This window comes from Ovis aries, chromosome 26 (genome assembly GCF_016772045.2).
Source record: "Ovis aries strain OAR_USU_Benz2616 breed Rambouillet chromosome 26, ARS-UI_Ramb_v3.0, whole genome shotgun sequence".
In the NCBI taxonomy this organism is placed as follows: Eukaryota; Metazoa; Chordata; class Mammalia; order Artiodactyla; family Bovidae; genus Ovis; species Ovis aries.
The window spans coordinates 36,937,830-36,962,119 of record NC_056079.1 but is presented as its reverse complement, the minus strand read 5'-3'; the positions used below and the strand labels follow the sequence as shown (position 1 = coordinate 36,962,119).

The window sequence follows — 24,290 nt, the reverse complement described above, 5'->3', positions numbered from 1 at the left end:
TACCTCCTGGATGGCTGTCATGACAACGTGCTGGACAGACTCCTCCATCACCATGATGGCTTGGATGTACTCTGAAAGCAAGAACAACCTGGAATGTCAGTGTTCGAGGGACAGACGACCAAGGGAGTAAAGGCTAAGACTTCATCAGTTCTGGTGAGAAGCGTCCCGTGTTTTGATTCCTCCTCAGAATTTCTTGTACGTGGTTAGGTACATGTGTTGGAGGTAAAGTGAAAACTGAACATCAGCACGTTTCTTTCCTGAAACTGACTCTCCCCTTCCCCATAAAGTTGAGGCTGCAGCTCAAAGTCCCAGGAATGGAGGATTTCAGGATTGTAAAGCAATGAAACGGTAAAGCCTAAGGCCAAGAAGGAAAGGACTCTGAATTCTGTTCCTAAAATTTAAACACCTTTCACACTGTTCTGTGTTACATGTTATAAAACTTTGATGTCTATATTTTATTCTTACGTGACATCAAAGTATTGTATTGTATTGAATTGTATAATTTCTTGTTGTTGTTCAGTTGCTAAGTCGTGTCCAACTCTTTGCGACCCTATGGACTGCAGCATGCCAGGCTTCCCTGTCCCTTCACTATTTCCTGGAGTTTGTTCAGAAGCGTGTCCGTTGAGTCGGTGATGCTATCTAACCGTCTCATAATGGTAATTTTTACCTTAATATTTTCTACAATTAAAAAACAAAACAAAACTTAGGGAATCTGAGAGCTGCTTAGAACAAAGAATTAAGATGGTTTTGAGATAGAAACTGATATCACAGTTTAAAAATACTGTGTAACCCTGGGCTTTAAATTAACGATCCACATCTTTAAAAAGTGAAAGTACCAATTTCATCAATCTTGTCCTCACCACTGCCAAAAAAGAGAAGAATCCATGAGTTGTTAGTAGTGACATAGTTGGGAAAAAAAAAAAAAAATTCTTGCCTTGTAAAAAAGCCCTGAAGTAATTTTATTTTCAGATCCAATAATAGATGAAAAAGTGAGGATGAAGCATAAAAAACCAATAGGCCAGGTGGGTTTCAACAAATATGGTAAATATATTTTAATAAGAAATGTTTCAAAAATTAAAATCATTACGAAATATTAGCCTTAATCTGCTTCTCTCCACTCTATATCCATAAAAACACAAAAAAAACTGTCTCAACATTCTAATATGAGATAAAGGGAGTCCGACTGTGCAATTGTTATAGTGATCTTTTGGCAAGAGACTCCTGGATCTTTAATGCCAAACTATAATCCTTTGCTTGACAGGTAACTTTTTTTTTTTTTTTTTAATGTGACCGAATTATTAAATCATGACATTCTAGTTGTTAATGCCGAAGCTTCTAGTTAAACAAAACACGTTTTTAAGGAAGTACTGCCCTAAGGACACTTGTACTCCAGCAGATGTGTGGCGGCGCACTCAGACATACACAACACCTTACATGCGTAAACCACAGGCGCCGTCAGAGGCAGGAATCGTGGACGTCGTAACTGAGTCACTCTCTCTGGTCAAGAAAGAAATCCCTTTAGTCTGAGCTCAAGATTTCGTTCGTTTGGTTTGTCACGAGGCACTGTCTACGAGCGCTGGGCACAAGGCATGTTATTTCCCGGCTATGGGGCCGCAGCCGCGCGGCTGGGCGCAGAACGGAAGGCTGAGACTGGGGGCGTGGGGGGCGGGAGGGGGGGGGCCCAGTCGGTGGGGAAACGGGCGGCAGCCCCGGGGGGTGTGCAGAGGGGGCGGGCGGGGGGTTAGTCAGGTGTGAGAGGGGAAGCGTTAGTTAAGAAGCGGTGTTGCCACGTCAAGGCCCTTCCCCGCGAACACCGTAAAATGCTGGATGACATAAAATGACGTGAGAACCAGGTTAGTGCACGCTTTTTCAAAAGTAGAAAAAAAAAAAACAAAAAAAAAAGTAAGTTAAATCTTACAAGTTAAAAATCCAAGCATGTACGATTGCTGGGCGCAGACTCAGGAGCAGTGGGAAATGAGGCGGGCTTTATCAGAGAGCTTATCCTGAAAAGCGAGCGCCTAGGTCCAGAACCTACAGCACAGTTTAGCACAGAGAGTACCAAGGTCTCATGTGGGTGAGACACAGGGTTTTGTCCTCACTGTCTTCCCACGAGCAAGAGATCTGGGGTGAATAATACTTATATGAGTCTCGGTTTCCCAGTCTACAAAAAGTGTTCTTTGTTGGGTTACCCGGCAGAAGGGAGACATTCAATTAAGTATTATTATTAGTGTGTTTTTACTACTAATCTTTGCTTTTTCAAATCCACCTCTGTGTATTTGCCCTGGTTTGAGAAGTCAGGTAGCCGAGATAAATGGACGCTGAGCAAACGCTCTGAGCAGTGGCTCTTCACTCTAGGAACTGAAAAACATCCTCTGAACAGAAAGCATGTGTTTCTGCCACGCTTTACGGATTACAGAGCAAACACACACACACACGGATTCACTGACTCCTCACGACAACCGGGTGTCACGCCCTCACTTCAGCCACGAGGAAGCAGGCTGAGCACCAAATCCCGGAGCGGGAGGGAGACGGCAGAGCCCCCTGGCCAGCCTCACAACTTGTGTCCTGCGTGCCCAGGACAGGGACACTCAGCAACCCAGAGATTCACGGCATTTGATGTAAGCTCTCAGCTGCACTCCTGAGGACAGAGAATGCCCTCTGGACAGTGGGGTGTTAAAATCCTGTTCAGAGTGTTCACTGCTCACATAAGTTTTAGGGAAGCACTCAATCTAGGTGTTCCACAGAACACATGGTCTGTGTGAGCAGCTCAATGAATGCTATGATTTCTTTCCCACAGACTACAGATACAGGTAACATTTTCATCTTTTCCTATTTGGACCCTGTAACCAGCCACTCTTAATGGTTACACACTTCCAAGAGCTGAGAACGCTCCTAACAGAATTTACCTGAATTTAATGAACTATGCTAAATAATTTTCATCTGCCTTTTAAAATCAAAGCACCTACTTAGAAATGTCCGTCCCACTCAACTTAAGAGTTCTACAAGGGCAGGTACTAGGTCGACTGTCTGACACTGTCCCAAACCCGAGCGTGATGCATATATTCAGTTAAGTGTCTATGAAATAAATCCTTCAATCTAAATTATCTAATTTTAGGTAAATTATATATCTTGCCATCTAAAATATCAAATTTTAAGTTCCCATAGCTGAACTGATCATAGGTATTAATTACTATTAATTAGTAATTAATTTGGCTGGACCTTGTCCAATTAACAGTAAATTTCATCAGACTTGGTGTAGTTAAAAATAATCTACTCAAAGAATTAGGCAGCCTTGCAGAAAGGGGAAGGACATCATTGCAATCAAATTTGTTCTAACCTGTAAAACGCTTTTTAAGCTTGAAAACAGATTACTGGCAAAATCATAGAAAAGGGCATTCCTTATGAGTGGCCTTAAGATGTTCTCGTTTGAACATGTGATCTGTATACACATATGATATGAACTGCTTTCCTCGGTTATTTTACATGCATGCGCTAACTTCAAATATGTTACCTTGCTTCTGTTCGCAGTTCACAGCACAGCCTAAAATGAGCTGAAGCATCCTTCCCAGCTCTGCGGCGTCAGAGTGCTCCGCAATCAGGTTCACGTCGGGAAGGGTAAAGTCATTGATCTGCTGCCCTAGAACCTGGCCAGAGAGAAACGCTTGAAAGATGCAATGACATCCACACGGCCAAATAAAATATCAGATGAGAGAGCAGTCGTCACACCAGAAACTCCCGGCTCAGAGCAGAGCTGGCTGGTCGACCTCACTCCCAGTGCCTAGTTCTACCTCCCACGTGTAAGTTATAACCCTCCTGAGTCAACTTAGTCTCTAATCTCCTATGTGGTGTGGACACTACTGAGCCCCCCAGCTCCCCCAGACGACTGGCTGTGCACTCTCTAGAGAAGTGGAGCCCAAGAGGCTCTGAAACCTGGGGGGCAGCGGAAAGAGCAAAAACTGAATGTAGGTTCACGCCGGCAGCAGCAGGATTCCCCTGGTCACTTTCACTCCACATGACTCCAAAATGCTAATAGCAAGACGCCCATATCAGGAAAGAGAAGGGAGACTGGCCCCAAATGAAGTATCTGAGGACAACTGGGTAGGTTTCTGTCCGATGATGGTATGGTGAAGAAGACCCTAAAAGCACGAAAGCAAGACCACTGTGGCCGCAGTTGGGAGGTGAGCAAAGAGCTGTGAGAGAGGAGGAGAGGGGGTCACGTGGCACCCGGCGATTCCTGGTGAGAAGTGAGGGTTTCATTTTCAACACAACAGGGAGACCAAGGGGGACGATGTAGGGGACAAGAGTGATGGAACTGAATTTCCACTAAAAAAAAAAAGGCAGCCTGGCTTGAGAGTGGAGAACAGATGGCAGAGGGGCAAGAGTGAGGCCAGCGCTGCCAGCTGGGCTACACCAGCGACCCGGGCAAAAGCTGACGACGGCCTGGTGTAGGGCGCTGGCAGCAGAGACGGAGAAAATGGCATTCTGGAGAGTTAACCAACAGGCCTTGCTGAGGGCATCAGGAGGAGGAGGACTGTAAGATGGCTTGCAGGGCTTGGACTCAGACAGGAGGGTGGATGGCGGGGTCACGTGCTGAGATGATGAGGACAGGTAACCTAAGCACAGATGTAGGCTTAAATGCAAGTCGGTTTGTGGAAAAACACAGGAAGGAAATAACAGGTGTTTCTAGGCTGTGCCGTGCTCATTTGCTATCTGTGATCACAAAATTTAAAGAAAAACTAGTTCCACTGCCTGATTCTTTTCTCCATCGATGTCCTGACCATCCTGATACAGACTCAGTGGATAAACTGAGCTAATCTTAGGATGGGAGTCTGCCAAGGAATAAGACGGAAGCAGGGAAGGGACTTGTGAGTAATTTTGCACCTTCACGAGTCAGGAAAGTGAGGAAAGAGTTAACGTATAGAAGAAAGGAATGCTTACATAGATGAGTAAACCCTCACAAACTATCCATATTACAGTGAAAAACATTATTTGTATAAAAATCTAGCTGGTTTCCTGAACCAACATCATAAAGACTATACATTGGAAAATAAAGCTGATTATTAATTCTGAATTAGTTTTTCCTTTACCTGAAACTATTTTCAAGTACTGTAAAATTAAACTATTCTATAGTAATACTTCCAAGGAAAATGAAAAAAAATGCCCTTACCTCATGATTGTAATCCAGGATTCCTTTCAAAATTTTCTTTAAGTTGCTTATCTGTTTAAAGAGAGAAAAAAAATCAACTGGGTAAAAGCCAACCACAGATGAAAACATACTTTGAGCTAAAAAATTTCTGAATCAACCAGTCATTCTTGTTAATCATAAAGTAAACATAAAAAATAAATTCAACAGTACATTTGAATCACCATCATAGAAAAGGACTCTGGTTTATTTGATCTAAGGGATTTATAAAGCAAATTAATTAAGCTTCCAATTATTAATTTTCAATGTTCCGACCACATTGACAGAATCAGAAGGTAATTGTAGAAGACTTAACAGTAGGATCAGAGTATGTAGATTTTCTGCAGGGAAAAAACAAAAAAAATGTGGCATCCTTACTGAAGACTTGAGTTCAGGGCCGTTTTCCCCAGAAAAGCAGAGTTACATCTTACACAGAGGTTAAGTTCTAAAGTTAGAGAATTAAACAAAAATTATAGTCAAAATTATCCTCGCAAAGCAACCTATGAGAGAATGTCTCAAAGCAACCTATGAAACAGGTTGTCACCTATGAAAGAATGTCTCTAAGTTTCTCCATCGGAGAAGGCAATGGCACCCCACTCCAGTACTCTTGCCTGGAAACTCCCATGGACGGAATAGCCTGGTAGGCTGCAGTCCATGGGGTCACTAAGAGTCGGACAGGACTGAGTGACTTCACTTTCACTTTTCACTTTCATGCATTGGAGAAGGAAATGGCAACCCACTCCAGTGTTCTTGCCTGGAGAATCCCAGGGACGGCGGAGCCCAATGGGCTGCCGTCTGTGGGGTCGCACAGAGTGGGACACGACTGAAGTGACTTAGCAGTAGCAGCAGCAGCAGCAGCAGCAGCAGCAGCAAGCTTCTCCATGGTCAGAAAAAGACTGTGTTCATTCAGCTGAGACCAAGGAAATATTTAGGAGCCATTAAGTTAAAAAAAAAAAAAAAAAAAGACTATCTTTAAATGTTTGTACAATACTCAGCATTGCAAGACAACAATGCTATCAGGAGCGTCTCAGAAACAAGACAGGCTGAGGGACTAACAGCCACTCAGCTCCGGGTGCAGGCTCTTGCTTTTGCCGCCTGGGTGAAATCACAGGCACAGTCACCTGCACTATTTCCTACAGACTTGCATTTCCCCCCTTGTTTTCTGGACCCAACTCGTACGGCTGGATCTGTGTCAGGATGCACATACAGCAGGATTCTTTTGATCATCCACCTGGCTGCCCCTGCTGGATGCTCCTAGCGGAAGACATTCTAGGACAGAGGGCAGGAGCAGTGGGCGCCATCAAAGAAAAGATTCCACAGCAGTGGGGTTTGAGGTCATCGAAGCCATACTTAGTTTTAAGGGAAGACAATAAACTGAAAACATCATCCTTAAAAAAAAAAAACCTCATAAATAAAACATGTTCGCATCCCTAAGAAAATGTGGAGTCATGGGAAATATATACTTTCTTTGGTTCTATGGTGTTCATTTATCTTTTAACATTTTAACTTAGAAAAAGTCTTGAAGATCAATGCATTCGTTTAAAACGGTAGTTTATTCTCCACTGGAAAAACTACAAATCTTATTATTCATTCATCAACGGTATCGTAAAATCAATGGCATCTTAAAATTGAAGAAAGACAGCTGAAGAAATAGACCACAGGATGTGATACAGAGAACAGGAATGCAAATCGCAGCGGCGCCGTTCAGTTCTGAACATGGAGAACACGATAAACACTCCCCCTTCTCTAGGTTACTGCCCTGCCACCCTCCCGACACTGACGACCGTGTGGGTTTGTGTGTGTGTCTGTGTACAAACCGTGTACACAGGCGTGGGGCATGCAGCTCCTTCAGTAGCAAACATGAGCTGATGAGCAGCCTGATTTCTATGTCATAACACTAAAGAGCCACCTCTGTAACTGCCTATTCTTCAAAGGCTATTTCGAAATTAAAACAGTGCCATTAAACAGCATCCATTAACTTGAGTTTAGTGAAAAAGAGGAATTAGATTCTGTCACACCCAATGTCTAGTCAATGAATAAATATTTTCCTCAAACATGTGCTTTATGGAAAGATAAAAACAAACCAAGCTTGGCCCATTGTTAAGTCCAGGGATTTCACCAGCTCATTCATCTGCATTTGAGTCGCTACTAAGCTGTATCAAGGGCTTCGTGGCTCAGGGGTAAAGAACCCTCCTGCCAACGCAGAAGTTGCAGGTTCGATCCCTGGGTCAGGAAGATCCCCTGGAGAAGGGCACAGCAACCCACTCCAGTATTCTTGCCTGGAGAATCCCATGGACAGAGGAGCCTGGTCGGGCTATAGTTCATGAGGCTGCAAAGACTTTTAGTGGACACAACTTTTAGCGAGTAAATAACAAACAACCAGCTGTGTCAAAAATTAATGATTCTAGAGTTCTCCACACTGCCAGTTACGACCACAGAATGACTTTGTATAACAAGATTAGAGATGGAGAGGGAGGCGGCAGTAGCCGAGGGCCCGGGTGATGCGGGTGGTGTGTGCGGATGTGGGGACGTGCACGTGGACAGAGGCAGGCAGGGCCGCACACACTGCGCAGTACACCCACGTCAGTCCTTAGGTTTCACAAAAACCAGGGGATCAGTACGTGGAAATTCTCTGTACTTTTCTTTTCCCAACCTATTATGAGTCTATAATCATTTCAAGACAGAAAGGTAAAAAAAATAATTTACAGATGGGCTGCGATCTGTATTTTTAAAAATAAAATAAAAACATTACTGCATAGACCAAGATTACATGCACGTACACTTAGGCGGGTGGGAGGCTTCCCTGTGAACTGCATTTCTCACCATGGGTTTCGGTCAAAGATGCTTAAGAAGTACTGAAAACTAAGGTTATTAGGATGGAAATAAAAATAATTCATTCTCTGAGTGCTGTGGACACAGTTAATACTGATGACTACTTCCTCATCTTTAATAACAATACTAGTAACTAACATGACTGTCCTAAGTACATTACATGTGTTAACTCATTTATTTCCGTGGGGTAGACCCTGTCACAATCCTCATTTTACAAACAGGAAACTCAGGCTCTGGAGGGCTGAAGACTTGGCCGGGGTCGTGAGTGCTGGGCTGGGCTGTGGACACAGGCAGCCCGGCTCTGGAGCCTGGTCACGGTGCTTCACTAGACGGCACTGTGGTGAGCTGTTTTCAGCTCACCTCCATCTTTAGTTCTAGATTATTCACCAAACGCTATTTCAGACACATCAGATCAAAAGTCAACAAGTGTCATAGTCACCCAAGCAAAAGACATAAAAATAAAATACCTTTAGCCTCCAGTTATCTCCTACTTCAGTTTTGATCCTGTTTAACCAATTTTCATCAAAATACGCAGGATCTCTGCAAATAAGAAAAAGCTAGCATATTAAGATCATGTAGCTCTCAAGCTAAAACAACACACACACACAAACACAACTGAAATTCATTTTGCATCATCACTTAATTGCTATGTAAAAATTTATTTGACACATATAAGTTACAAAATAACTCAATACATGAGACTGAATGCAATTACAGTAAGTTTCTCTAAAATCAACCCTTATCAGCTCGTTAAAAACATTTTTTAATCAAAAACAGGCTAAAAGGTGAAAAGTGATAACATAAAGTTAAATATATTTTTAAAATTATACACTAATCTGGAATTAGTAGATACCACACTAATATCTAAAAGCAGTCAAAGTTAATGACGATTGTTTTAAAAAGGTCAATGAAATATATTAGGAAGAAGGTTAAAATAAGCTATTCAGTTAATATTTCAATGCCTTTCATCCCCTACTACTTTGAAGGTCACCAACAACATTACTAAAGTTTTAATGTGCTTAAATAATATAAACAGAGACCTGTTTATGTAATAGAAGGCATCAGACAAAACTGGATACTGTTTCTGTTTGCAGAAGCCTTAAATCTAAGATAATACTTGGATTGGGTGTGGACAAACAAACCGAAACAAGGATATAACCTGAATATACTTATGTTTATTTTTCTTAGGAAAACCTCCAAAACTTCTATAAATACTAGAAAGAAAGAAAAGAAAGAAAAAGTTTTAGCCTGGCATGATATTTACCTTGAAGTTCTTGACACAGATCCTCTAAGAAATTAGATTGTAGGTTGAACACCTCTGCCCTGCTCTAGCAAGTGCTGAGTTGAAAGATCTATTCACAACATAACTGTCTCCATTCGCCCAAAAAATGTAATAGCAACCGGAAAAACATGTTAGGACAAAATCAGCAGTCTCAGCTTAAGCTACCACTCAAACGGATATGCACAATCAGTACTGAATCTCAAGTTACCTTTAAATGAAATAACATGCTCTCTAGAGTTTCAAAATTTTATTATTAAAAAAGAAAGATGTACTTATTTAGGCATATGTATTTATGAGAAAAGTTACAAATAAGTTATCTCTACAGAAATCTACTATGATTATTTTTGAAGCTTGTACCAAAGTTAACATACTCACTTTATTCTCTTTAATTTTTTTAATTGAGATATAATTCACAGACCATACAATTCACCTGTCAGAAGTGGATTTTAGTATATTCCCATTACCACAATCGAATTTTAGAACTTCTCCATCATCCCCCAAAGAAATCCTTTATTCATTTAGCCATCACTCCTGTTTCTCTTTCTGGCTGCTAGGAATCACTAATCTGCTTTTCACCTTCATGAGCTTGCTGTTTTGTACATTTCATGAAGTTATGCACGGTGTGGTTTTTTGTGTCTGCTTTCCTTCATTTAGTATGTTTCTTAAAGTTCATCCATGTTGCAGCATGCGTCATCCCTTCTTTCCTTTTCAAGGCTGAATAATATTCCATTTATGGATGCACTATAATCTATTCATCAGCTGATATACACGCTTCACTTGGGTATGTGCCTAGGAATGGAATTGCTGGGTCCCCTATCAACCCTGTTTAACACGTGAAAGATGACTCAACTGTTTCCCAAAGCAGCTGTACCACTTTACATTCTCAGCAGCAGCACACATCAGCCCCACTTCTTCCAGTCTTGCTCTTTGGTGCCATCCCTCTTTTTAGCTACGTCTGTCAGAATGGATGTGAAGTACTGTTTCACTGTGGCTGTGATCTGCATCGTCTTAGTAACTAACAATGTGGGGCATCTCTTCACGTGTTTATTGGCCATCTGTATATCCTCTTTGGACAAGTCTATTCAGAGTCTTTCCAATTTAACAACTGGGTTTTTGTTTTTGAGTTGTTAGTTTTTGGTTTTGCTTTTTTTTTTCAGTATTCAGGATAAAAGCCCTTTATCAGACATAAGATGTGTAAATACTTTCTGGCATTCTGTGAGTTATCTTTTTACAACTTCTTGATGGCACAATTTGTGGCACAATTGTTTTTAATCTTGCTGCTGCTGCTAAGTCACTTCAGTCATGTCCAACTCTGTGCAACCCCATAGATGGAAGCCCACCAGGCTCCCCCGTCCCTGGGATTCTCTGGGCAAGAACACTGGAGTGGGTTGCTATTTCCTTTTCCAATGCATGAAAGTGAAAAGTGAAAGTGAAGTCACTCAGTGCTGTCCGACTCTTAGCGACCCCATGGACTGCAGCCTACCAGACTCCTTTAATCTTGATAAAGTTCAATTTCATCTATGCCTGCTTTTTGTATTATATCTAAGAAGCTTTTGCCTAATTCAAGGTCAGGAGGACTTATTCCTATGTCTTCATCTATGATTTTCAACAGCTTCAGTTTTAAATGTAGGTGTGTTTTCGGTAGGTTATGACCCATGTGCCTAGTGTAAGTAAAGGCTCTAACTTCATTTTTCTGCATGTAGATATTCACACTCAACTATTTTTTTTTCCAAGCTTAATGTAGCTTCTTTAGTCAAAACTAATTTGAGCAAAACTGCAAAAAGAAGGAATCTGTGGAAGACACGGAGGTACGCTGCAGTACAGAAAAGCAGTGGGGCCTCCTCGAGAACTAGACTGAGGACAGGAAGGCTGTTAGGAGTCTGGACGGTACTCGCCTGACTTTCCCCTTCGCTTCCACCCATCCATACATTTTCTCTCTGAAGACCAGCTCTTTCTGTGTCTCCACACATGCTCCAAGTCTTCACCATGCCAGTTCAAGGAGTGAGTTTTGATGAGCAGCCCCCAGCCAATCCCAATTCTAAATTCCCAGGAAACTGTAAGCGATGAAGCCAGAGTCTGTTTCCATCCCCAGTCTGACTTTCATGTGACCAGAAGGATGGAGTGGGACACACACTGAGCAGACAACCCCTCAAAAAAAGAGGGGCCTTTTGGCTTAAAACCTCTTGCAACAATAGATTATGCAAAAAAAAAAAAGAAAATGTAAGTGAATTCTACTAAAATATTAAAGAATTATCATGAAAATAATTCAGAAAATAAAAAATTCTGTATTTTTAATACTTAAATCATTGAAAAAACCATAGTCTAAAAATCATTATCACTGCCAGCCAAGTAACAGTCTTTCCAAATAAGAAGGACTCATGGGCAGGGCAACTTGTGAGTCTGGTGCTAAGTGGGGGATACTCACCCAAAGCCAGAGCTTGCTGGTTGAGTTGCGATTCAGGGTCACACAGCTAAAAGAGACTTCCATCTCAACAGGAAACCCCTTAACTTATAAAAAAGATCGCTTTACAATGCTTAAGAAACTATACACTCTGAGGACTCCAAGACTATGAAATACTTCATTTACAATTTAGAGTAACACAAATCGAAGAACTTGGGAAAATCTGAATAAAACTTTTCAAGCCAAGCACTATGACACAGTTTGTTTCTTCCTAAAAGGACCACCGCATCAGAACCCCAAAACGGTGCCTGAGCAGAGAAGGACAGCCCAGGCGGCTGTTACTACCCCGAACAGCACCGGGAGCGTCCGCGTTCACGGTGACTCTGCAGGAAGGTTATCAGCGCCCCCGCGTGGCACTGCGGAACATCAGACGCAGGAGGTGAGTGACCGCCCCCCATTCACGCGGTTAACGTGATGGTACTGCCGTTTTTCTGACAACAGATGAGTAGGCCCGGCCACCGCTGTCCGCCGAGCACCTCTGACACACGGTAGTCCCCAGCGATACCTGGGCACCGAACAATGCTTGGAAAAAGTCGCAGCGCTTTTACTGAATAAGCTTCCAATCTGTCAGCTGGGTGGAACACAACAACAGGAGTCCACAGATGTAAACTACGACACAAATGAACAATCCGTGAAACAGAACGGAACCACGGAGGCAGAGAGCAGACTGGGCGGGGCGGGAGGAAGTGGGGGAGGTCGGGGTTGGCGAGGGAAACCGCTGTACAGAGAATGGATAAACAGCGAGGTCCTCCTGCACAGCCCAGGGGACTGTATTCACTATCCTGGGAGAAATCATAATGGAAAAGAGTGTTTTTTAAAAAAGAACATGTATGTAAAATGAATCACTTGGCTGCACATCAGTAATTAACACCACCATAAATCAGCTATACTTCAATTAAAAAAAAAAAAAAAAGGAACTGTGGTCCCCAGCTGGCTTCCACTTAAAGTGGTCCCCCACTACTTCCACTTTGTAGTCATGAACTTTGACTCAACATGCTGCCATCTAGCCACAACTCTGTTTCTCTATGTAGTTGACAATTTCCAGTGTTTTCTTAAAAACCCTAATTAACGTTTTCAGGCTAGGATCAAAGAACATAAAGGCAATCTTCTCCAAAATCGTAACAGATTATAGTTCTGCATAGATATGTAACCAACAAGGGATAATCTTACTGGGAGTGTTCCTCATGAGTAAGGGACTATCTTTAGCTTCTTACTACGTTCTGACTCTGCTAAGAAAACACAAACCAACCACAAAACATACAAAGCCATTTCCTCGACTTTTCCAGTAACACATCTACTTGGCTGTAGCTTCTTTGTCACAGCTTAAGCTAAAGGAAAAGCCCATTAATTTTAATCCTTCGTGTAATTCCACAAATAACACTGCCTTCCTGCAGTCAACTGCCTCCACAGAAACCAAAACATTGAATTTTATTTCTACCGCTGCAATTATTAAAGTACCATAATATTCTTCCTGAATCCCCCAAATGAAGACGAGGTCTGAAACAAACACTGCAGTTTGATTTCTTAGTAAGGCATTTAAAAAAAACGGGGTACAGTTCCTTTACAGTGTGTCAGTTTCTACTGTACAACAAAGCGGATCAGCTACATTACACAAATATCCTTGATATGGCATTTTTAGCAGCAAACTTTACTATTTTTTAAAACAGATATGTTGATTCTTAGGTCTATTTTCTCATCATCTTTTCATTACATAAAACAATCATTTTGGTCCTCTGCCATTAAATGGATATTGAAGAGTTAGCTATGATATTTATATTTGACATCCTTAATGACAACAAAAATAAAGTGAACTATGCTTTAGCCCCGGCTGTGTCCGAATGAGCAACACAGGCTCAGAAGGGACAGGCTCTATCTAAACTAAGGCAGGCGATCCGGTCCCACAGGCCCAAAGAGCCCTTCCACCACTGTCCACAGCTTGGCCATCATTTCACCTCCTTCCTTTTCCCTCGTTCTTGGTCTCTGAAATATAAAACCTGGTGGCACTGAGCGGCACCTCTTACAGCTTCTGATCTGGCTCTTTCACCCAACATGTGGCTGCGGCAGAGCAAGAAACAGGTTTGGTCTCTGGCTCTGATTCCTGGGCTGAACTCCTAAAACCCTGTGAGTTTCCTGAGTGATGCAGTGTCTCTCACAATTCATCGTGAGCTGTTTCCAGCCATACTAATGCTAAGGGGGTGACTCACTGTGGGACCCCTAGACAGCTTTAGGACCATGGCTGGCCCCAGAGGAACGTACAGCCCCACGCCCAACCTCCAGGAAGGGATGGAGATAAGTTCAAACTCCCCTGAGGCTAATGACTTCACTTACGGCTCTGTAGTGAAACCCCCAAATAAACTCTATACGACAGGGTTCAGGAGCCTCGGGGTGGGTGGGCACAGCCCTGTGCTGGGAGGGCAGTGGGCCGGGGGCACGGAGCTCTGCCCTGCCCTCAACCCCACGCTCCCCTGGGCATCTCTTTCATTTGGTTTCTGAGTTGGATCTTTTACAATAAAACTGTTATCGTAAAGCACAGGGCTTCTCTGAGTTCTGTGTCATTCTCACAAATATCAAACACGAGGGGGTTCATACAAACTCCAGCATTTGCAGTTGGCTGGGCAGGAGTATGGTGCCCCAGGACCCTGCCCACATCCACCTGGCGTCTGCAGTGGGGGCGGTCCTGTGGGACTGGGCCTTAACGCTAAGTCTGCCCTAACTGTCAGAATCAAAGGACTTCAGTCTCAACTTGTGGGGCCTCAGTCTCCTTGGGATGTTGGCGTCAGGGAAACTTGATGGAAAATGACATAAGAGGGGGGAACTCTTCTTGGAGATAAACGATAAAAGAAGATAAAAGTTGCTTTCTTTTCGTTTCAAAGTCAACGTTTGTAATTCCAGATTCATTCATTCAGCTAACGTTTACAGAACTCCTACTGCATAGCTGGACAAGTGGGTCTGGAAGGTGAGGGCAGCAGCAACTTAAACGGCTGGTCAGGGGGCGGAGGGGGGTACATGGGGAGATGGACGGCTATCGGGGGGCCTGGCGGCTGGTGAGGAGGAGCGGCATTGGGAGGTCTGGCTGATAAACACTGGAGGCAGTGGCCCGGCCGTGCAAAAGCCCTGGGGTGGGACACACGTGAGGATGAGCCTGGAGCCGGTGCGGGAGAGAACACAGGGAAGTGAGGTCAGGACGGTGCCAAGTGTGCAGGCCACGTGGGCTCTGACGTGTCACTGTGGGCCCGTGGTGTTCACCCCGAGTGACCTGGGGCGCCAGGGCCGGCCTGAAGCTGGACACCTGACCAAGAGACCCTCCGGCTGCTGCACGCACGTCAGCCTGCAGGCAGGCAACTGCAGACACCCCGACGCTAGCCTGGAAATTAACACGATCAGGGCGGCTAGACCAATAAATCCAGTAGCGGTAAACCGAGTAATTTTCATCATAAACCGTTTTTAGTCCTAAAAATTCCACAATACACCTCTGATAAGTGAGGCACTTACCTGCACCTCACCCACCACGGTTCTGATGCTACACCTCACATAACAAAGAAATGGTCCCAGAATACCATCTGATATTCAGTCTACACTCAGATCTCCTCCATTACATCCTTGAGGTGTATTTGTTCAAACAAAACCCAAGAGTCATGCACTGCACTTGCTTTTTTGTTTCTGAAGCTGTGGTAAGAACACTTAACATGAGCTCTGCCCTCTCAAGAGACATTCAAGGTCGGGGTTCAGTCCTGTTGGCCACAGGTGCAGCGCAGCACGGCAGACCTAGGGCTTGTGCGTCGCGTGGAATGGAAACTCTATACGTGCAGAATAGCAACTCCACGTTTCCCCAAATCCCATCCCTGGCAGCCACCGCTCCACGAGTCTGACCACCTCAGACACCTCCCGGACGTCAAGGGTGGAGTCTGGCCTCCTGGTAGCCGGTCGGCTACCGCCTGGCACGACATCCTTGGGGGTGTCCACGCTGCTGGCCACAGTAGGTCTTCCAAGAAGAGCCATCGGACGTGTTCGGTCAGTGTCTGTCCGGGCTCTCTGATCTAGAACCGTTCCCCCCTTTCTTGCGGAACAGTCCACTTTCTGGATTTGTCTGGCCCTTTCCTTGTGACTTAGTTTCACCTCTTCCTCTGTAGCTCTCTGGAAGTCAGATCTAAAGGCTAGATATAGCGACAGTTTAAAAATGTAGCCATCAGTATCTGCTATGGGTTGGATGTGGGATATGGAGAAATCGGAGAGGGAGGTTTTAAGGTCTGAGCAGCTCAAGGCCAGCAATGCCAACCACTGAAACGAGAGGACGTCTGACTGAGTGGGTCTGGGTAGAAGGCAGGGCTTAGCTTTAGATGTGATGACTCTGAGATGTCTTTCAGATCTGACCGGAGATGCTGAGCCTAAACCAAGTCCGGTTGCCAGAGGAGAGATTCACGCTGGAGATAAAACCTGAGCATCATCAGGATAGGGATGATATTCCAGGCTGTGAGACGAATCACCAAGAGGTGAAGCAAACCAAAGAGAAGGGAAGAGGGGTGAGGCCTGAGTCTAAGGCTCTGCACCCCAAGGAGGGAGCACAGGAGAGGGAGACGGGCCCAGGAAATGCAGACCACCCAGCGAGACAGGAGAGCAATCCGGCTGGCCACAGCACCCTGGAGGCCAAATGCGAGTGAGTGTCACAAGGAAGAAGCAGTAAGCAGATGAGCATCTGTCCCTGGAGCGCTCTCATCGGTCCCGGCGAGGACTGAGAGATCCTTGGAGCGTTCCTGCTGGTCCAGGCGAGGACAGAGAACGGCATCAGCAGCACGCAGATAACTGATGTCCCGAACAAGAGAGGCTCCAAAGTGATGGTGGGGACACTCTGCCGGAAGTGGATGTGAGAGAGGTTGGTGGGGGCAGGGGGGTGGTCCGGGACAGACGCTCCGCCGGGAGGACAACCGGCATGCTAGCGGACAGGAGCAGGGTCCTGCGAAGTCTGTTTAAAGACAAAGAAGCCTGTTGGTGGATGTGACCCCGCAGAGCAGGGTAGAGGTGGTGGGAGCCAGCACAGGGCCCACAGGGGTGGGCGAGACGGTGGGACTGCAGGCCCCAGCCCAGCCCGCAGGCGGCCATGGGCAGCGAGGCGGCCACACGCATGCTGGCGGCAGCGGTGCGGGTAGGGATGGAGTCGGGGATGCCAGGGAGATTTTCCTGTGTGTGTCTCAACTTTCGCAGAAGTATGGTGGCCCCTACCTTGGAAGGTGATCAGAGGAGAGGTGGGGATGCAGTGCTGGGGGTATGCAGACAGGACAGCGGGAGGCAGCCCCCCAGAAGAAGGAGACGGCAGGGCTGGGGCAGCACTGATACCGGGTGACCAAGGGCTCGTGCTGGGGAACGCAGAATGACGCATCCCAGCATGTCGGTGTTTTTACCAGCCAGGTTCACCTGCATCACAGACCTAAACATAAGCACTGAAACTATAAAACTTCTAGAGGAAAACACAGGAGAAAATCTTAGTGACCATGGGTCTAGTAAAGGTTTCTTAATACAGTGTAAAAAACAAAACAAAACAGGTGAACTAAAAAAACATTATTATTAAATAATAATTATTTAATAATAAAAAGTTCAAAAACATTTGCTCTGCAAAGACACTATTAAAAAAGTTAAAAGGAAAGCCTCAGGCTGGGAGAAAATATTTTAAAACCTATATCTGAGAGAGAACATGTATTTAAAATAAAGAACTATAAATTCAATAAGACAGACAATTCAATTAAAAAAATAGGCAAAAGGGGCTTCCCTGCTGGTTCAGTGGTAAAGAACCCACTTGCCAATGCAGGAGACACGGGTTTGATCCCTGGGCCAGGAAGACCCCACATGCCGCGAAGCAACTAAGCCTGTGCACCACAACCAGTGAGTCTGCGCTCTAGAGCCCGGGAGACGCGACTCCTGAGCCCACGGGCCGCAGCGACTGAAGCCGGCAGGCCCCAGAGCCCGTGCCCCGCAACAAGGGAGGCCACCGCAACAAGGCAGGCCACCGCGGAGAGAAGCTCCCGCACCGCGAGGAAGAGCACCTCCTGCGCTCCCCAACGAGAGAAAAGCCTGCGCAGCAACAAAGACCCAGCACAGCCGATAAATGAATAAAAGTATCAAAAAAAGAAAAGGCAGACAGGAGAGGGGACGGAGAAAAGGGAACCCTTTCACACTGCTGGAGCGGCCCCTATGGCGAGGAGTATGGAGGTTCCTTAAAAAACTAAAAAAACACAGCTACCGTATGATCCTGCAATCCCATTCCTGGATACGTATCTGGGGGAAAAAAAAACTGTAACTGGAAAAGATACACGCAGCCCAATGTTCACAGCAGCACAATTTATAATAACCAAGACATGGAAGCAACCTGCATGTCCATCAACAGAGGAAAGGGTCAAGAAGATGGGGTGCATATAGACAATGCGACATTACTCAGCCACAAAAAGGGAGGAAACACCACCACGTGCAGCAACATGGATACAACCAGAGACTAATTATCATGCTAAGTGAAGGAAGGCAAAGAGAAAGACAAATACTGCATGCTATCACTAACAGGGAATCTAAAACATGGCACAAATGAACCTGTCCGTGAAACGGAAATGGACGCAGAGACGCAAAACAAACCTATGTTTACCAAAGGGGAAAGAGGGTAGACGACAGATAAATTAGGAGTTTGGGGCTGCTGCTGCTGCTAAGTCGCTTCAGTCGTGTCCCACTCTGTGCGACCCCATAGACGGCAGCCCACCAGGCTCCCCCATCCCTGGGATTCTCCGGGCAAGAACACTGGAGTGGGCTGCCATTTCCTTCTGCAATGCATGAAAGTGAAGTCGCTCAGTCACGTCTGACTCTTAGCGACCCCATGGACTGCAGCCTTCCAGGCTCCTCCATCCATGGGATTTTCCAGGCAAGAGTACTGGAGTGGGGTGCCAATGCCTTCTCCGAGGAGTTTGGGGTTAGCAGATATAAATTACCATATGTAAAATAAAGTCCTACTGTGTAGCACAGGGACCTATATATAATAAACTGTAATAAACTCTGATAGAAAAGAATATTTTAAGTATGTGTATAACTGAATCACCCTGCTGTACCCCAAAAGCTAACACAGCTTTGTGAATCAATTATATTCAGTTTTAAAAAATTTAAAAAAGACTACCACAAACTGTTCACCAAAGGAGATACAGACATGTGTGTATACACACACATACACACACACAAAAGACGCCCAACGTCACTAGCTATCATATCGAGAGAAATACAAATAAACCCTACAGTGATGCACCCCTAGACAGCCACTAGAATGGCTATAATGAAAAATACCAGCTTCAGCAAGTGTTGCTGAGGCCGCAGGGCAACCGGAAGACTCACACACTGCTTGTGGAAATGTGAATGGCGCACTTACTTCAGAAACAGACTGGCAGCTTCTTGAACATTAAACATACAACCAGTCATTTCACCATTGCATGGAATTTCGCCCAAGAGAAACCAAAGTGTATGTGCATACAAAGATGGGGACACCAGTGCTCCCAGCATCTGTGATCGACTGTGATGCTAGCAGAGCCTCACTCTACCTGTAACAGCCCGGAGTGGAGGGGCGGACTACAGCGTGCCTGTGACACTCCAGTGACACGGGCAGCAACACGGATGAATCTCAGCTTGCGCTGCAGGAAAAGCAGCCACCACCTCTCCCTCTCAAAGCAAAACATACTATCAGCCTATTTACATAACTCTCTATAAAATGCAAATTAATTGACAAGAAGCAAATCTGTGGTTGCCCTGCGGATGTGGAAGGGTGGAGGGGGGTGCTGGAAGGAGGGGCTCAGAAAAATCTTTTGAAGTGATTGATATGCTCATTATCTTGACAGTTTCCTGGGCATCTCCATCAGTTTAAAAAAAAAAACAAACCATCAAATTCTACTCTACCAATGTGTGATTCAAAGCACGTCACTTTGATTTCAACAAAGCTATTTAGAAAATGAGGGGTAAGCCCTCAAAAGAAATGAACAGATGAGCCAGGAAGAGACAAGGAGGAATCTTAAATGCGCATTATTAAGTGAAAGAAACCAGTCTACATCCCATGTGACCAGAAAAGGCCAAACAGTGGAGACAATAAGATCCGTGACTGGGGGGTGGGGGGTGACTAGGCAGAGCTCTGGGATTTTCAGGGCAGATGCTATTCTCTGCGCTGTAATGAAACTCAAGAGTGTACGACATGGAATGAACGCTGCCGTAAACTCGGGGCTGGGTGATGACGATGCTTCCACGCAGGCTCAGCAATGGTAACAAACGTCCCACGCGGTGGGGACTCTGACAGCCAGGGAGGGTCTGTGTGGGGTACGGCACGGAGCAGATGGGAACTCACCAGACTGTTGGCTCAGTTTTTAAAAACTTCTCTTATTGTAGTAAAATATACGTATGATTTATCATCCAGACCATTAAGTACATTCACACCATTGTCTGACCATCACCACCATCCACCTCCAGAACTTTCTCATTGTCTCGTACTGAAACTTTCTTCCACTCAGTTTTGCTGTGAAACTAAAACTGCTCCAAAAAACAAAGTCTACTGATTAAAAACAAAAAACAGGGAGAGGTGAACCTACGTGGGCAAACAGCGAGAGAGGAGGCAGCAACAAGATGCTGGAAGCAGAAAAGCCGATGAGCAGAAAATGACTTACAAGAGGAGAGAGGAAAATAAATTGTACTAACAATAAGGATACTCTGAATATATTTGATAAAATCTCTACTAAAACAACAGGAAAGATCCAGGTTTTACCGCTCAGCTCAGACAAATGAAGAGACCTGCCCTTTCTCTGGGCACCCACATTTCACGGGCATTCCTGGGGTCGTCCTGGTCCCTCTGCTGGTAGATGTTCTGACCAACAGCTGAACATCAAAGGTCTTCACGGTTCATGTACATGTGTTCTTCTTACTCCATATTCTTCCCTGAGTGATGTAATTAATCCATGCTCATGGCTTCCATTGAGAGACACCCAAATGCACATCTCCCTCTTGGACTCTTCTGAATGTGAGCTCTGCTGAGTTGCCTGCCTGCTAACTTCGAACTTTCACAACCTTCTCTGCAGCGCTTGTTATATTAGCAAGTTTGTTTCCATAGTTATTTAAAAATCCGTTTCTCTGCAGGTTATAAACTCTCTGAACACAATTACCCTGTGGTCTGTGCTTTGCCCTTGTGTCACCAGCGCTGGACACAGAGTAGCTGTTCAGGAAGTATCAAACTGACAGAGGAGGAAGCTTCTGGGAAGCTGTATGACGCAATTATTTAAAACAGATAATACAGAACAACATGGATGAGTCACACAGACATTATGTTGAAATAATCAGGCACAAAACAGTATCAACTGTAAGATTCCACTTGTAAGAAGGATGGTGTGGAGCTCAGAATCATGGCTATCTTGGAGACAAGAGGTTATTGATTACGGAAGGGCACGTGGGGGAACCATCTGGGAGCCTGAAATGTTATACAGTTCTACCTGGGAGGTGGTCACACCGATGTGTGCACACATCCATGCATACCCATACAATACATACAAACACACACAAAAAATGCCACCTTTTTTTTGGTATGCTTTTTGCTCTGTGTTATACCACAACAAAGTGAAAAAAGGGATTCAGTTTGAGAAAAAAAAGTGAAATCTTGATGAGAAACACATCTACAAGACTACAGTAAATTAGAACCACCACTTGGCAGAACAGCGTGTATGTCAGGATCTTGGTTTGGTAAAAGAATACGTACAAACAGGCTTTCTCCTGGTTTCTACAATTGAGAGGAATCCTACCCAAAGTAACTTAAACAAAGAACTCCTTTACTGACACCAACTTGGAAAGCTCACGTAGCTATGCCCACTTGGCCACAAATAATTCTTAACAAGAATGTGAGTGAAACCCTCATTATTAGGGCACCACTTAAAGGTGACCAAGGCAATCACAAGCCCCACTCCTCTCAGCGCTAGAACCAGGGCTGGTCATGTTTTAGGCAAGCCTCCTGGAGTTCCACCAAAAAGCCTACATGCCTGTGTATCAGGAGGGATGTGCCACGTGAGTGCAGAAGAAAGATAGCAAGCTACAGTTCTTAGGCACGGACCCCTAACGTGAAAGGCAGGCAGATTCCCTGAAAGGCGGGCGTCTGAGTTGCTTCTCAGACAAGCAGCTCTACACAGCTCCCTGCAAGGCGAGCATCAGCAAGACGCCTTCAGGGATGACACTGGTGCTCAACCCAGCTGCAGGAAACCTCAGCAAGTCACCGGCAAATCTCTGTCTCAGGCTTCAGCAGACAACCGTGTCCCCCAGATCACGCCACACTTAATGACATCGTGAATTCACAGGTAACCCTTTATTTGAAAACTCCTAGGTCAAAAGTTCCAGACAACCTAACAATATCAATTTTATAACTATTATGCTTTCAAAGTGCTTAGAAGGAAAGAACTGGGATTATTTTATATCATATATCTCAAACGAGTATCTCACTCCTTCCATTAGTCAGTAAACAGAGCACCTGTGATACAGATGGAACCAGAGATGCTGACATTTGACTATTTTAGATCCACAAAGAAGGGCATTTTCAGATGGCTTACTCCAAAACCAGGTACTGTCCTAGGTGCCAGGATACGGCAACAAACAAAAGAAACCTCCCACCTCCAAGGGGAGCTTATGTGTGTGTGTGTGTGTCTCTACAGATGTGTGTCTGCGTGTGTGTGTCTCTGCAGACGTGTGTCTGCGAAAGCAGCAGATAACAAATAAACAAGCAAAATACATGGCATATGAGACGGTGCTAGCTAACTCTAGAAGCAACCAGAAGGTTAACAGGGACACAGAACATGGGGCATGCCTTTCCTTTATTCTATAAAGGAAACATATTTATAAAATATAGAACTATAAGCCTTGCTGACGAGACATCTGGGCAGAGTCCTACAGAAAGAGGAAGCCTCTTAAGAGCGTTCTGGAATGGCAAAATTGGGATGCTTACATGAAAATGTCTGCCACACTTGCTGAAAACACACACGAAGAATTCGAAACCTGCTGGAGTATTGTAACATTGCAGCCTTAACTGCCCTGCAGCTGCAATAAGCATGGACCACCAAAACCACGTGCTGCTCAGTTCCCAGGCTACAGGCAACTCGTGTGTCATGCGAACACTTTATTTTTTGGCCATGTTTTCAATCTAATAAATATCCATGTACATAACACAGAAAAAGATAAAGCAATTTATTCTTACATCTTTTGAAGAACCTGGGCCATCACAACCCCATTCGTTAAATCTTCCACGGTCTGGCATGGCGCGTCCACGTTAAACGTCTGGATCTGGAAAAAAGGGGGAAAAAAAAGAGAGAGAGAGAAAAGAAAGATTTCACGGTTAACCATACAGCAGAATTCTCAGGATTCTTTACCTCATCTTGGAGTTGAATACATTTTTAAAAAGCGGAACAGATCTTTCCTTCTCTCTGGCATTAGCCGCCCTGAAGGTGGAGCTGGGCCATTTCAGCGGGTTCAAGATCTACCCAGGGCATGGCGGGGGTGGGGGGGGTGGGGTGCTACGCCTGGACCGATGGGAAGGTTTTCCAGTTTCTTGATGCAAAATGTGAGCTGGCATTCCTCTCCAAGAGGAGTCCTCGTCAGATCAACTGGACTGTCCTCTTCAGAAGCAAGCACAGAAAGGGACAGTCAGAAGAAATTCAAAAGAAAAGAACCTGCCGTGCACTCAAATTCCAGAGGGCTGAAACGGGCGCATCTCTTGCTGATGTGATGGCCAAGAGGAAATCAGAACCTGAACTTCGGAAGGCTCAATGAGAACAAACCGGCAGGGCCGCCAAGGAAGCAAAAAAGGCTCAGCAAGCATCTAAAAGGGCAGCGATGGCTGCTGCAAAGGCTCCCACGAAGGCAGCCTCTCAGCAGAAGGCTGGGAAGCCTGTGAAGGCTTCTGCTCCCTGAGCTAGTGGAAAACACTAAGCTGGCAGATTGGAGTTTTAAATAAAGATCTGACTATTAAAAAAAAAAAAAGCAGAACAGTAAGAAATGTTTTTCCTTCTGGGGAATTTCCTGCAGGCTGCACTGCCAGTTTTTCCTTTTGGTAAAAGGAGCTGTGGCGGATGCTGGCCAGCTTCCCCGCATTCAACATCCTCCCTAAGAAAGTCAGGGCACCTGCACTCACTCTGCCAGTGACTGGCTCACAGGCGCTCAGGCAAAGACAATCTGGACCAAACGGACGCAGAGAGAGGCTTACGTGGGCTTCCAGGGAAGGAACGCCAACCTCCCCTGGTGTGAATAAGGATGCTGGCGGCCTCAATGGCCATGAGCAGGCATCTTGTGACTGTTAGGATGAGGCCAACGCAGTAAATGGCAAAGAAGAGGAACAGAAGAATGAGGTCCTGCAGGCCAAAACTGAGCAACCGAACTAAACCTCAGAGTCTCCTGTGATGCGAGATCCATCTCTTCTTTACATCTGGACAAGCTGAGATTTCTTTTACTCAGAACCAAAGTATTGTGGGAGACTTCCTGGTGGTCCAGGGGTTAAGACTCTGCACGTC

The 24,290-nt window shown here is 45.0% G+C and overlaps 1 protein-coding gene and 1 pseudogene across 3 annotated transcripts in view; one reads left to right on the top strand and one right to left on the bottom strand.

Moving 5' to 3' along the window:
* The window catches only part of HOOK3 (hook microtubule tethering protein 3), an 89,954-nt gene that overhangs the window by 58,279 nt on the left and 7,385 nt on the right, over positions 1-24,290 (bottom strand). For all 3 annotated transcript variants that reach the window (XM_060407064.1, XM_027962582.2, XM_060407065.1), the window contains exons 2-6: positions 22,982-23,067; positions 8,482-8,554; positions 5,168-5,218; positions 3,512-3,644; positions 4-71 (exon numbers count right to left, since the gene is read on the bottom strand). In XM_060407064.1, coding sequence (XP_060263047.1) covers positions 4-71; positions 3,512-3,644; positions 5,168-5,218; positions 8,482-8,554; positions 22,982-23,067 — 411 coding nt within the window. The remainder of the gene's footprint in view (positions 1-3; positions 72-3,511; positions 3,645-5,167; positions 5,219-8,481; positions 8,555-22,981; positions 23,068-24,290) is intronic.
* LOC121818016 (large ribosomal subunit protein eL24-like) lies at positions 23,214-23,769 on the top strand (annotated as a pseudogene).